General features: G+C 41.3%; 1 protein-coding gene across 4 annotated transcripts in view; it reads right to left on the bottom strand.

The window, feature by feature from the left end:
- Positions 1–15,285, bottom strand: part of LOC120447063 (dnaJ homolog subfamily C member 16) — a 412,134-nt gene that overhangs the window by 36,391 nt on the left and 360,458 nt on the right. For 3 of the 4 annotated variants that reach the window (XM_039628657.1, XM_039628491.1, XM_039628745.1), the window contains one exon: positions 13,789–14,171. In XM_039628657.1, the coding sequence (XP_039484591.1) occupies positions 13,789–14,171 (383 nt within the window). The remainder of the gene's footprint in view (positions 1–13,788; positions 14,172–15,285) is intronic. The other variant, XM_039628573.1, reaches the window with a different exon arrangement.

Here is a 15,285-nt window from a genome sequence, read left to right as displayed (position 1 = left end):
ATTCGAGCAGCTAACCATTCGCCAATCTGCTTTTCAACATCTTTATCTTCGGCAATTGCGAATCAACTCGGGGGCTGACGAAATGGGATGATCTCGTCATCTGGAACAATTCGCAGCTTAACTGTGATCTCTGCAACCGAATTCGCTGCCTTATAGTTTTTGATCAGCACCGACACTTCTTTTGCGTACTGGGGAGGAACATCGATTTCATCATTTGTATTAATATTATAAATACTCATCTGATTTGATTCCTCACAAGCTCTCTTTCCCAGCGGGGAAGAAAACTTATACCCTTCTGCCGACAATGAAAAGTTGAACTTTGAAAAGAAATCGAATCCAAGCAGCGCGTCATACTCGATGTCTTCATCCTCTACGACAACAAACTTTTGCGGAACTGTCACTTCGTCTACCGCAACATCAGCAAAAAGCATCCAACTGGGCTCGTGGTTTTCTTTCCTAACCCACGCAACTTCGAAGCACTTTTCTCCAGGACGACATTCGGGATTTTGTTGAAGATGAACTTTCTCAATATAGATACATCGGCTCCAGTATCCAACACGCATTCAACTTTTACGTCGTTAAGAGTGACCTTCTTTATGCGATTCGAACTTCGCAGAACTTGAATACCAGCAGCTGATCCAGGACAATTCTTAGACATGTGTCCCTCTTTGTTGCAACTAAAGCATTTCGTGGCAGCCTTGCAATCCTTACGCAAATGATCTGCGGATCCACAGGTAAAGCAATGATTCTTTCTATCGTTAAACTCGTGCTGCTTCTTCTGGTTTGGTGTCCATATATCATCGCTTGACGGAACGGCTTATTTCCCTTTTCGGCTACGCGTTCAAAAACCGCATACTGCTCCTCCAGCTCTCTAAAGGATTTGCAACTAAAGAGAGTGTAAGTTTACAACTGATAGAGCTACCAAATATTTATGTCAGCAGCTATATAGTTTACATTTATAAATACCCTAGCAACTAAGTAGCTTCAGATAAACAATGCTGATGCGCCCCAACTGAGTTCAGCGCTCCGCGCTAAGAACGGTCAGCAGCGGCAATCGGACACCCAGTATCCGGGGTATTGAACTGTGCTGCATAAATGCTGAGTCGGCTAGCCGACCATAAGCTTATGGCGTGATGCATTGGAGCTGGGGTAAATTCATATTTTCCATATTCTTTGTATTCAGTTCTAAGCGAGCGCTTTAGAAATAAAGACACAGCTACTCCGGCGGCTTGCCGTAAAATACATTTTATTTGATATAATTTATACACGCTGGGGCGTGGGGCAAAGTCACGCCCTTCACCGTAATCTACGTAAGAAGACATTCCGCCTGGGTAACACCAGGACCAGGGGATCAACCATCTTCGTGGATCCGAACACGAGACCAGGGGATCATCTTCGTGAAACCTATCTACCGGGACCATCCGTAAAGGAGGAATACGGGATCATAGGATTAACATAATTATACCCGTTACTCGTAGAGTAAAAGGGTATACTAGACTCGTTGAAAAGTATGTAACAGGCAGAAGGAAGCGTTTCCGACCTTATAAAGTATATATATTCTTGATCAGGACCAATAGCCCAGTCAAAACGACCATGTCCGTCCGTATCGTATGAACGTCGAGATCTCAGCCAAAAAAGTTCAGATTAAGCATACGACTCCAGAGACATAGAAGCAGCGCAAGGTTGTCGATTCATGTTGCAACGCCCACTTTAACGCCCACAAACCGCCCAAAACTGCCACGCCCACACTTTTAAAAAATGTTTTGATATTTTTTCATTTTTGTATTAGTCTTGTAATTTTCTATGGATTTACCAAAAAACTTTTTGCCACGCCCACTCTAACGCCCACAAGCCGGCCAAAGCTGCTACGCTTTGATGTTTTTTCATTCTTGTATTAGTCTTGTAAATTTTACCATAAGCTTCAGCAGTAAGCTCAAAATTGTTAAACCAATGCTTGACTGGTTATCGTCGTTATCCAGCAGCCACCGACCTTGTATAGTACGGCTAACTTCCTTTCGCTAGTGGATTTCTATTGTCTATGGAGTTCTATTGTCTTCTCACTCATCCGTTATTCTTTCCCGCTTCTTGTTTCTTTTAAGACCTCGGGACAGCGTGATCACAGACTAGGACGAGCCCCCAAATGTGAGCTGAGTTATTATGCTCAACTCGATTTATTATTATAAAGTAACGGGTGTTTTTTTTAGAGGTATAGAACTTTAAGTTGGCATTACTGTTCAAGATGGCGACCGATTTAACAGCTGTCAAGTGATTTATTCTCAGTTTGGTTTGGCAATTCGTCATGCGTGCTTACAAAATCCAACTCGTGCAAGAATTGAAACCAAACGATCATCAAGCAAGGCGTAGATTCGTCGAATGGGCCCAAAACGAGATTGCTGTTGTTCCCGATTTTTCATAAGCCTCCAAGATCTTGTGATTTAACACCGCTAGACTACTTTTTGTGGGGCTATGTAAAGTCATTGGTCTATGCGGATAAGCCACAAACGCTAAACCATTTGGAAGACAACATTCGCCGTGTTATTGCCGATATAGCCAAATATGTTGGAAAAAGTCATTGCAAATTGGACGTCCAGATTGGACTACATCCGAGCCAGCCGTGGCGGTCATATGCCAGAAATCATATTTAAAATGTAATGCCACAAGATTATCTTTCATGTCAATAAAATTCATGTCAATCGAATAATCCATCGTTGTTTTATTGCAATTTAAAGTTCTATACCTCTAAAAAAAACACCCTATATAAGTATTAATAAATCGTTGGAAATGTAACAAGATTGTTCGGCTATTTCTGCTTTCTTCACTTTTTCTGCTTCGCGTCACTTCCCTGTCTCTGCTGATTTCTCCTTCTTCTGATATGTCGCCTCGTCTTGCTTCCGCGTTGCCACCCCTTCTTTTCCCCAATGTCATAGCGCGTCATGTACTCTTCAGCTGCTGCTGTAATGTTAATGTTAAACTGCTTAATCCTCTGCTGATATTCTGCTGTTTTTTCTGCTAGTATTCTGCTGGCTCTCCGCTGCTTCACCATCTTACATATATAACATATTTTTTCGCAGGACTTTTAACTAAAATAAAGTTATAACAAAATGCATATAAAATTATAGTTATAAAACAGTTACTCATAAAAAAAAAGGTCCTTAGAAACATAATGTTAGACGGTGTTGACACCAATGCTGCTAAATCTTCCAAATATTTCGATGCTTAAAAAATATTTCTAGCTATGCGCTGTATAAAATCGAAGGGGAATTTTGCCTAGATAATGTTCTACAAAATCTACTCTTCGACGCTTTGCTACTGTTAAAAAACTGTTTTCATTATTATTTTATGCCAATTTTCTCTGATCTGTACATAGTCGATATAAGGCTTCCCCCAGCATGATTGCGTAAAAATAAACTCTATGTATTAAAAAAAACATGTATTAAGCAAACTTAAAACTGCTTTAAATTATGAATTTAGCCTTATTGGTTAGGTCCGTGATAAGCTTTCATAAAATATATTTTATCATATATCTGGATAGTTTTTTTAAAGCTGGAATTAAAAAGTATCTTATATATCTTATTTTATATCTGCTTGAACCATTAATTTTAATAAACTGCTTAAGTACTATATAGAGCCATTTATTTACAAAATATTTGTATAAAATTGACGCCTGTAAAATTATAAAATTTGAATATATTTATAATACAAATATTTATTATTAATATTATAAATATACTTTTATAAAAATTTCTATTTAATTTCGTAGGTCCAAAACTCGTTAAGATGGGGATACTATATATGTACAATATTGTACAACTACACATGCCGTATGGTTCTGTACTTGTGTGGTTGACTAAGTAGCAGAAGAATTTAAGCTCGTCCTGTACTTTTTAAGAACAACCCCAATGTCCGCATGAATTACCACTGGAGGAGATAATTTCTTGTGATAGCCTCGAAAAGATTTTGTCGTATTAGGCTCGGCAGAAAATGAACACACTTTTCCGCATTCAAGTTTGTTGTGAGAAGTTCTTTCACAAAATATTGTCGGGTTTCGCTGCCGCCAGTAGTTTCTAAATTTATGTTTTTGGTTGTTGGCAACACTGGAGACACTATTTATCTCTACGGTGCCTCAGTTGTGCGATTATTTTTCTTATCTAAGCTCGTCTCTCGCACGGTCTATATCTTGTACTCTCGCGAGAGTACATTTGGCTTAGCGATCTGCTGTTCGCTTTGCATTTTAGTAGTCCATGACACTTGTAACCTATTCGTAGCCAACAAATAAAAGAAAATCATTTGAAATCGCTAATCAAAAAAATCGTCTATTCATTTCTCAAAGAATAGCTTATTAACTCAACATTGGTGACCCCGACGTGGAAATCATACGAAGCTGTTAAAGCATTAACATTTATTAAATAGCTGTTGCCGTTGCGTTGGCTGAACAACAATTTGCGTCTACAATATTTAGGCAAAATTAAAGGTAGTGAACATTAGAAGTAATTCCGCTGGTTACGCAAGAGTGGATATACATAATGAGCTATATTTTGCGCGTACATAGCCAAAAAACGGAAGCTGCCACTCTCTTCTCTTCTCTCTGCGCCCATTTTTTTTTTAAGCAAATTAAGAGTCGCTGTTGTTGAAGCCATGGCTGCAAAAAATTATGGAAACATTACCGCTGATGCAAAAGGGTAAAATTTTTAAGGCGCAAAGCGACTGCAGCTTATAATAGACCTGAATGTTTTGTTAAACATTAATTTAATTTGACGAGTCCATGTGAGGTTAGAGCAACCTGTGATATTCCGTCCAAAGAGCACCTACTTAGAGTGTAAGTTGCGTGTCTTGGATCGACACGACAAAAGGCTATAACTTTAAGCCTGGAGCCATTATATCAGCAAATTTGAAACCTATCTAGATCGGATTGTAAGTTCGAATGGCAAGAAATGTCATCACAATGGTGTGCCCTATGTAGAACAATACTGCAATACTGCCTGTCCAGGGGAACTGTTTAAGACGCCAGAAGGAGTTATTGCTCAGAACATTAGACTACACGTAAGACTTGCGAGTGTGAAATCCGAAGACGGGGATCAACGCTATAATGGTAATGGGGTAATAAGAAGCACAAGACAAGATCATACAAAGCATGGTGCTATATGCAGTGTGAGGAGCAGTATTTTTATTTTTTTTTTATTATTACTTTGCTTTTATTTATTGAATCTTCTTGTATAAGAACTAAAAATCTAAACTATAACATGTATTTTTTGAACAGTTGTATTAATTTTCCAACTGTTCTATGATAAAACGGCCCTAATGATTTATTCGCTGGGTTGGTAGGTCCTTTCGCCGGAGACGGGAACGGCTGCTGAGCTGGATTAGACATCTCGCTAGGTGGTTGGGGTGCGTGTAAAGCTCGCTATGGTATTTTTCCTTAAGTTCAGTGATTGCATTGGTAACTGATGGGATATTTAAGTCTCTTTGGATGTTTTCACTCCGAACGTACCACGGTGCCCCAGTGATGGTTCTCAGAATCTTTGATTGTGCTCGCTGTATGATGTCAATATTGCTATTGCTGGCATTGCCCCATAACTGTGAGCCATAGGTCCAGATAGGTTTCAATATAGAATTGTAGAGTAAGACCTTATGATCTAGGCTGAGCGGAGAACCAGAGTTGATAAGCCAGTGTAAGTTGTTGGCTTTGAGTTCAAGTTGGGTTTTTTTGGCTTCAATGTGCCTGCGCCATGTGAGTCTTCTGTCAAGGTGTACTCCTAGGTACACTACCTCATCTGCTTTCGTGAGTGGTATGTTGTTCAACAAGAGCGGTGGGCATTCTTGTCTGTTAAGCGTAAACGTCACGTGCTTGCATTTTTGCTCGTTTACTTTTATTCGCCAGTCAGAGAGCCACTTCTCAACGTCGATGAGGTGCATTGCCAGCTGTGCTGTAGCTTGGATAGGGGACCTTGAACGGCTAAGGATAGCTGTATCGTCGGCAAATGTGGATACCGTTAAGCGACTATTTGTAGGGATGTCGGCTGTATAGGTATAAGGTTGGCCCAAGAACGCTGCCTTGGGGGACTCCAGCCTCAATTGTATGATCAGTGGAAGTGGCAGTGTTGCACCGCACTGCAAACTTTCTGTCATAGAGGTAAGACTTTAGAAGTTTGTGTGTGCTTTCGGGTAGGGCTGTTTTAATTTTAAACATTAAGCCGTCGAGCCAGACTCTGTCGAATGCTTGGGATACGTCTAAAAATACTGCTGTACAGTATTCGCGATGTTCAAATGCAGTTCTTATTTCCGTTGTAATACGATTCACCTGTTCAATGGTTCCGTGGCTTTCGCGGAATCCAAATTGATGGGCTGGGATTATGTTGTGGTATCTCAGATGTAGATTAAGTCGGATCAGCAGGCATTTTTCGAATAGTTTCGAAATACATGAGAGTAGACTTATTGGTCTGTAAGATGAAGGGACTTTGTGGTCCTTACCAGGCTTTGGAATCATTATGATAATCGACCTCTTCCATCGTTGTTGAATGTAACCAAGTTTGGTGATGGCATTAAAGAGCTTGGTTATGTAGCGAACTGCAGAGTGTGGCAGCTGGATGATCATTTCCGGTGTTATAAGGTCCTTGATAATTTTAGTTACTTCTTTAGGACGAAACACAATTGGGGTGTGTTGCTGGTGGCAGTTTACGGGTGAGGACTGCAGCGCGAACGTGCTAGTAGCCTGGTTTGGCGTGAACACATTTTGTAGATTAGCGGCAAATGTGGTGGCTCTGTCTGCATCACTACGGGCCCAGCCGCCTGCGGAATATCTTATCGGCAAAACGGTTTCAGTCGGTGGGCGAAGAGTTGAGTGGGCTCGCCATAGTGACTTTTGTTTTGTGCCTGTTGGTGAGAGTTGCTCTATGTATCGGCGCTGATCGTCTTCCTCCTCTTGTTTCAGAGCGTTGGCCAGTTTCCGTGTGGCTACTTTTAGCTTTTGTTTTGCTGTTGGGGATCTGGAAGATTGCCATTCTCTGCGTAAGCATCGTTTTATGTGGACGAGTTGCTCGATATGTACGTTAGTCTTTTTTGAATTAATTGTAGTATTTGTTATTTTGGGTGTTGCAGTAAGAGCTGCTGCATTAAGGATGGATTGCAATGCACATGTGCAGCTCTCTATATCAGATTCAGTATTAAGTTTTGGGCTTAGCTCAATGTGTGATCTTATATATTTTTTATACCTGAGCCAGTTTGTGTGAGGAGAGTGTTGTCCTCCAGCTGAATGTTGATAGATGTGACCTGAAGATGATTTTCCGCAAATTCTTTGTAAAAGTAGTGCTTCATACGGTTCCTTATGAGTATGGCGGTGCCATAGAAATGGTAGTCTCTTATTTGAAAATTGTAATTGCTTGTGAGATGAGTTTCCGAAAGAAGCATTACGTCGATGTGCTTCTCATGTAGGAATTGAGCTAGCTCAAGTTTGCACTGTGAAACGCCATTGGCGTTCCACGTAGCTATGCGTAAGGTAGCCATTATTTATTTGATTGTTGGGCTACAAGCATTTGTACCAAAAGGTTTTGATACGCATCATGTCTTGAATGGTGGTCTTCATAAATGTCATAAATTCCATCATGCTCTCTTGTAGTGCTTGCATCATAGCTTTAGTTTTTGTTTCCTGCTGCGCAGCTTGGTTATAGTTTTGTTGTGTGTCTAATTTTGTGTGCACTTCATGTGGGGTTCGAGAATTTTGGATTGGAGGCGTCATACCGGATTTTAAAACGTTTGCAAATGTTATCTTGTTAGTGTTGGATGTAGGCCAGGGAGCGAAACTTGCTGCTTTCGAGAAAAGTACTTTAGGATTTGTTTCTGATGGTGTCAGCGTAGCTGTTCCTTGGTGTGTCCGCGCCGTGTTCATTCTTTTGTGAAGACGGATTTTCAGCTCTTTGTAGATTGGACAGCCTCTGTAGTTTGCTGTGTGATTGCCCCCACAGTTATTGCATTTTTTCTCGCATCCATTTTCTTTGTTAGTTTGACAGTGTTTGGAGTCGTGGAGATCTCCACGGACTACGCACACCGGGCGAAGTGTACAATACGACCTCGTGTGGCCATACTCTTGGCAGTTTGTACATTGTACAGGAGCGTTACGTTTGTGCGGCTCTTCTACTGTGATCCTACAATGCAGAAGGAGCTTGAGTTTGTAAATTGGGTGAACCCCGTTTTTTCTAGGAGGCTTGTTTTCTGGTTCAAGCTCAATCTTGAAGAGTGGTTGGGGCTGCCTGTTTCTGTTTTTGATATTGAACACGCTTTTGGCGTAAAATCCCTTTTCCTTTAGCGCCTCAGTTATCTCTTCGGTCGTAACATCAGACTCAATGCCCTTCAGTACTACTTACAGGCCCTTGCTGCTTTTAAGCTGATAGGTGTAGAAGCCTATTTTTTGTGCGGTAAGATGGTTTGTGACTTTTTTTGTAGTTGTCCTCCGTTTTCGTTTGAAGTTTGATTTCATTGATAGTACCTCTTACGAGGGGAATTATATGAAAGCTATCTTTTCCAATAAGGCCAATCAAAGCATTTACAAAACCGCTTGTGCTCTTCTCGCGGATGTATATTGGCGGAGGCTTTGTTTTCTTCGGTTCGATATCAACGGATCCCAGCGGCACGTCCTCAGCGGTATCTTCCAGCAAGGCAAATCTGTTGGTATTTCCGGGGGCTACATTGTTGATCAAGGTAGAGTTGTCGCGTGTATTTTTCGGCTTGTTTTCCATATCTGAATTTTCCGGGCTGAGCTTTCGCTTTATTGTAATGTAGCGGTCCATTCCAATCTGCCAGGTCGCCCCAGCTTTTTTGTTTACGTTTTCTTTTTGTTTTGCTGGTAGTGCAGCAGAACCGTTTATTGCTTGCGGTTTTGCTTTCGCTGACTCAGTCAGTGCGTGAGCGGGTGCAGCCGATGACGAGATAGAGCGGGCTGTCGGTATATCTCCAGCTGTTGTTGTTGGAGGTAGCGGGGCTTCTGTCGGAGCTAGGAGAGCGGGAGAGCAGGAGCGCGCTCTTTCTTGATTTGTTGGTAGGAGAAGGTTTCTTGGGCTATGGGTTATTGACCGCTCGATGTCTGCACTGGGGTTGTCGGTGAGGCGTAGGAGAAGTACGCGTTGTTGCGTTGAACTGAGAGCCGGCGTTCGTCTTGCTCACGCTGACGCGGAGCGCGACTGTCGTTCTGACTCATAGTTTTATTATTTAAGATAACAAATCACTATATAACGGGTGTTTTTTTTAGAGGTATAGAACTTTAAGTTGGCATTACTGTTCAAGATGGCGACCGATTTAACAGCTGTCAAGTGATTTATTCTCAGTTTGGTTTGGCAATTCGTCATGCGTGCTTACAAAATCCAACTCGTGCAAGAATTGAAACCAAACGATCATCAAGCAAGGCGTAGATTCGTCGAATGGGCCCAAAACGAGATTGCTGTTGTTCCCGATTTTTCATAAGCCTCCAAGATCTTGTGATTTAACACCGCTAGACTACTTTTTGTGGGGCTATGTAAAGTCATTGGTCTATGCGGATAAGCCACAAACGCTAAACCATTTGGAAGACAACATTCGCCGTGTTATTGCCGATATACGGCCAAATATTGGAAAAAGTCATTGCAAATTGGACGTCCAGATTGGACTACATCCGAGCCAGCCGTGGCGGTCATATGCCAGAAATCATATTTAAAATGTAATGCCACAAGATTATCTTTCATGTCAATAAAATTCATGTCAATCGAATAATCCATCGTTGTTTTATTGCAATTTAAAGTTCTATACCTCTAAAAAAAACACCCTATATATATTTAAGCAATCTTGCATCGCATAGAGCGTCTCTTTCGCTTTCGGATTATTTATTTAGTTTATTTTATTAGGCGTTCACTTCACTAAAAACAACTGATTTTGTGCGGAGCTCGATAAAAACACGTCTTCACACGTCGGCGATCGAGAACGGCAACCAATCCTTAGACGGGGTTCAACGATATAATGGTAATGGGGTAATAAGAAGCACAAGACAAGATCATACAAAGCATGGTGCTAGATGCAGTGTGAGGAGCAGTATGATTTATTAACGCAGTTTACCGGCAATATTTCTACGTTGGTCCAGGCCAATATAGAATCCAAAGCACCATAAGCTTTGTTTCCAAGGGCCGAAGAGAAGGGCCGATGCAGGGCAGCCGAAAACTATGCGAAACGAACGATGCCGGTGTAGGCCGGCCAAAAGAAGGGTAGCATATATAATGGACGGGTAGAAAATTTGGTTGAGTGGTGACACGGGAGGAATAATCGATGATAACTTTATATAAAGGGTGCAGGCTTTGACTCACAAGCCGCTTGTATGTATTGTGTGGCAAGGGAAAAACCGATGATTAATACTGGTGATATCATAAATCAGTACAAACTGTTAACTGAAATTAACTATGCATTAAACTTAAATAAGACAGGCAATTTTTAATATACCTACGAATAAATTTCAAACCTACGCGAAATTTTCCGGAGGCGTGAATGTTTCCTTTAAGGAGTTAAGCGGGACCAAATCTATAAGAAGGGTCCGCTGTTTAAGATCCATGTTTCAGAATTGCTACTCATAAAGAGAGTAAGTGCTACAGCATAAGAAGAGTAAATCAGAGTTTGTTGAAATTGATATACATATCCTTGATATCCTGTGATTGCAATAAAGAAGGTCACAGATACCACGTGTTCATGCCGAACAGCTGAGTCCGGTACCCCGCCAGCAGAGCATCGCTGTTGGTGGAATGTTCTTTTTGACCCGTTTCGGAAGTGGGGGACCAAGCCGCCATATTCATGTTGGAAAATCACTCAAAAATAAACCTCCACCAGAGAAGGACGAAGTCCAACACCTTTTTTGTTTCACTCACTTAACTTCTGGGAATACTTGCGACACCGACTTTTCCGGCCCCCGACGTCTACACCAGGACTGCACGGCTTCCCGAAAGGTGTTCGGCTATGGGTGCCCATAGCTAAAAGACTACCAGAGTCTTTTAGCTATAATTTTACCCGTTACTCGTAGAGTAAAAGGGTATACTAGATTCGTTAAAAAGTATGTAACAGGCAGAAGGAAGCGTTTCCGACCATATAAAGTATATATATGCTTGATCAGGATCAATAGCCGAGTCGATCTGGCCATGTCCGTCTGTCCGTCCGTATGAACGTCGAGATCTCAGGAACTACAAAAGCTAGAAAGTTGAGATTCGACATACAGACTCCAGAGACATAGAAGCAGAGCAAGTTTGTCGATTCATGTTGCCACGCCCACTCTAACGCCCACAAACCGCCCAAAACTGCCACGCCCACACTTTTGAAAAATGTTTTGATATTTTTTCATTTTTGTATTAGTCTTGTTAATTTCTATCGATTTGCCAAAAAACTTTTGGCCACGCCCACTCTAACGCCCACAAACCGCCCAAAGCTGCCACGCCTACACTTTTGAAAAATGCTCTGAAGTTTTTTCATTTTTGTATTGGTCTTGTAAATTTCTATCGATTTGCCAAAAAACTTGTTGCCACGCCCACTATAACGCCCACAAACCGCCAAAAACTGTGAGTGTCGAAGACTCCCCTTCGCACTTCCAATAGCTGAGTAACGGGTATCAGATAGTCGGGGAACTCGACTATAGCGTTATCTCTTCTTTTTAATGCGTACCTACATTTTGCGTTTTTGCGTCTATAGTCAATAATGTTTTCTAGGGTAATTGTACGGTTTAATTTTTTCCAAGCAATTTGTTTTTGTTTTCGTAGTTGGCCGAGGTGCTTGTTCCACCATGGAACCCTGTATGGATGTGCGTTTTGTGAGGTTTGTGGGATTGAGAGGTTTGCGCTATGTAAAGACCCCGAAAATACACTATCAATCCGGTGGTTCACAATTGACTGAATCTCCCTCTCTCGCTGCCCACTCATCACCGCGTCTCTTTCGCTCCCGCGTCTGTCGCTGCTTGTTCCAGTAGCGTCGCTGTTTGGTACAGGTTCCCACATCCCTCCTTTATTTATGAGATCGAGCTTCAGGGTTTTCAACTTCGAAGAAGAGTGTTGAGCAGGTGCTTCTGACGGGTGGCCTTCTAGGGCCTCCTGAAAAGATGCTGGAATGGTTTGGAGAATACCCAACTCGGGCGCTGGTGCGACAGATACGTCGCCTGGAATCTTCTTTAGGTGCGCAACGTTCCTCATTAATGTTCTGCCGCCACCTGTTATCTTTACTATTTTATTATGTCTCTCTAATACCTCAAACTCAGTTTAATCAAAAATCAGTGTTAGTTTATTTGAAAAAAATACGTTTTGTAACAACACTTTATCGCCAATCTTAAAATCGATCTTCTTAGCTCCTCTCTTTTTATCCGCCGCTTCCTTTCCTTTTTCTTTTTGCATGATCACTCTATCTCTTTCCGCAGAGTCTGTGAACTGTTCATTTAATTCTTCAATCCCTGGTATTTTGTCGCGTATTATTCTATTAAACATTAACTGGGTTGGGGCAATCCCTGTGGTTCCATAGGGAGTTTCGTTAAGCATCAGCACAAGCTTTTGTATCTGTATGTAACTGGCAAAAGGGAAGCGTTTCTGACCATATGAAGTATATACATTCTTGATCAGGGTCAATACCCGAGTCTATTTATGTTCGTCTGTCCGTCCGTCTTTCCGTCTTTCCGTTCGAATGTCGAGATCTCAGAAACTACAAAAGCTAAAAAGTTGAGATTATGCATACACACTCCAGAGACATAGAGGCAACGCAAATTTGTTGACCCATGTTGCCACGCGCACTCTAACGCCCACAAACCGTCCGAAATTGCTACGCCCACACTTTTGAAAAATGTTTCGATATTTTGTTATTAGTTTTTTAAATTTCTGTCGATTTGTCAAAAATATTATTCTTCGCCCACAAATCGCCAAACACTGCCACGGCCGCGCTTTTGAAAAATGTTTTGATATTTTTTTAGTTTTTTAAATTTCTTTCGTTTTGCTAAAATTTGTTTTGACACGCCCACGCTTAGGTCTACAAACCGCCCAAAAACTGTCAGTGTGGAAATTTCTCCGTAGCACTTCCACCAGCTGAGTAACGGGTATCGGATAGTCGGAGAACTCGATTATAGCGTTCTCTCTTGTTTTTAAATGAAATGAATAAAGAGCCAAGGCTCTTAAACTTTGCTCTGACGGCTGTCGTTAAACCGCTAAACCACAAGGGTCTCACCCTAAAATTCAATCATCGACAGAACTACGGCATCTTCCCCTTGCACCAGCAACCTGACGACATCACTGAAAGTTATTTAATACTGTATGGACAATTGGTTGTACATAGCACTGCGAGCTATGTATTAACTACCGATATTTACTTGATTTATATAAAAAATCAAATGGCCCTGCTTGTACGCATTAACTAGGCCTCAAGTCTTATTTCTTACAGGGGTTTAGTGTGTGAACTAAGTAAAGTCCTATTTCTTGATAAGGTTGACCGGCACTGGTGGGACAAAATAAAACATGCACAAAGGAACGCCGGCTTCGACCATTTAAAAAGCTTCATATGTCTTATAAAAGAGTAATTCGCGTTTTAATCTATAATATTATTACACACTAACCAAAACTAAATATACAAGCAATACGATATTCGGCATTAAATTTTAAAATGAACCTAAGACTTTGTATATTGAATTGCTTTTAAACAGAGTAACGTATGTAAATATATTAGAATTCCCAAATACCGTTTTCTAAATACTGTTAACCCCGCTTAATTTCACCGCCTATGGTCCCGCAAAACAGATTATTGAAACGATAACTTTTAAAAACTTACCTTTGTTTCCTGAACGGACTCTGGATGTTTAGTGTGGTACATACAAAAATATTTCCGGTGACCATTTAATGCCAGAACAGTACCAACGCAATTTCGGGGATTGACTTGTAAATGTCGATTTTTACTTAATGATAAACGAAGAATTTCAGCAAACCAAGGCAAACCTTTTTCAATAACCATATGCCCAAATAGTAATGTTTTGGATTTCCTGTACGGCCAAACAGCCTTGTGAAAGTACGGAATAAGCTTATGCCTACTTTGACAATCGCTGATGAGAAGTAAGGTTCGGCATCCGGGCTTTAGTAGGCGCACCATCCCATTATATTTTTCAGCTCTCAGCTCATATAATTTAAGTTCCGGAACCAAATTGTTGTGGCGCTGACCTGAAATTGAGAAATTGAGTTTTATGAAAGGAAAGGAAAACATGTATATTTTTATGACCCTTGTTACGTACACCCTATTTGTAAGATCATAAGACCTTGAAGATTCACAGATAACACCACCCTGAATCTAAAGGAGGGGAAGGGCTACAACCATCTTGTTGAGCCAGACGGAATGCAACAAAGAAAATGCAGTTCGACAATAAAAGAGTGTCCGATGACTAGTCCAATGGTGCAATCGTTCATGTGGAAATTCTCCTCCACTAACGAGCACAGTTCATCAACGGGTTGACTCCCAAAATAGGGGAAATATGGAAATATAACCCCTAGGTGGGAACACTTGTCCTATAAACCGATGGCCGGAGTAGTCCAGAGAAAGCTCTAAGCTGGTATACAAAGACCTCAGCCCACGAATAAAAGGTTAAATTATCGGGAAGCCATTCTCAGGAGGTGTGGTACGGGAGAAGACGGTCTTAAGAGCCAAGGACTTCGGTCCAAATAAAGTGTCGAGAGTAGCGAAGATCCAATCCTGCGCAAAATCCAGGATTCCAGATTCTTGGATCGGAAGGATTGAAGGGATCAAAAGCCGGTAAAGTACTCCTCCTGAAGATCTTCAAACCAAAGAGATATAAATGTAGTTTCAAAAACGAGATCCTGCCAGAACAGCGCAAGACGCTGCTGCGCAATTAGTTCAGTATATTGTAAAATCATTCTTAGAATTTGGATACAACGTATAAAATTACTGGCGCCAAAATACCGTTACGAGTGTGGCGACGGCGTTGTCGCCGAGTGTAGTCCAGCTAGCGCGTATAAAGCATAGATCGATGCGTGAAGAGAAAATGCGAGCAGTTGCACATGCTGGTGGGGATTCGCTTCACTCGAAAAGTTTGTGAGTCAACAAGGCACAAGACTTGCCACAAGAAAATAACAACTCTGCGACATATATATAGTGACATATCCATAAGTCCCTAAGACTTAAGCATATGCCTATACAGTAATACACATACAACATGTACACCCAAACACACCCTCCAATACTCTGGATGTACCCAATAGATACCAGATACCAGATAAGTCACCCACTGGTAGACTAAACATCCTAATTTAAACAGTCCAT

Source organism: Drosophila santomea, chromosome 2L (assembly GCF_016746245.2).
Source record: "Drosophila santomea strain STO CAGO 1482 chromosome 2L, Prin_Dsan_1.1, whole genome shotgun sequence".
Lineage (NCBI taxonomy): Eukaryota > Metazoa > Arthropoda > Insecta > Diptera > Drosophilidae > Drosophila > Drosophila santomea.
Note: the sequence above shows the minus strand (reverse complement) of the source record. Positions and strands in the feature narration are given on the sequence as shown.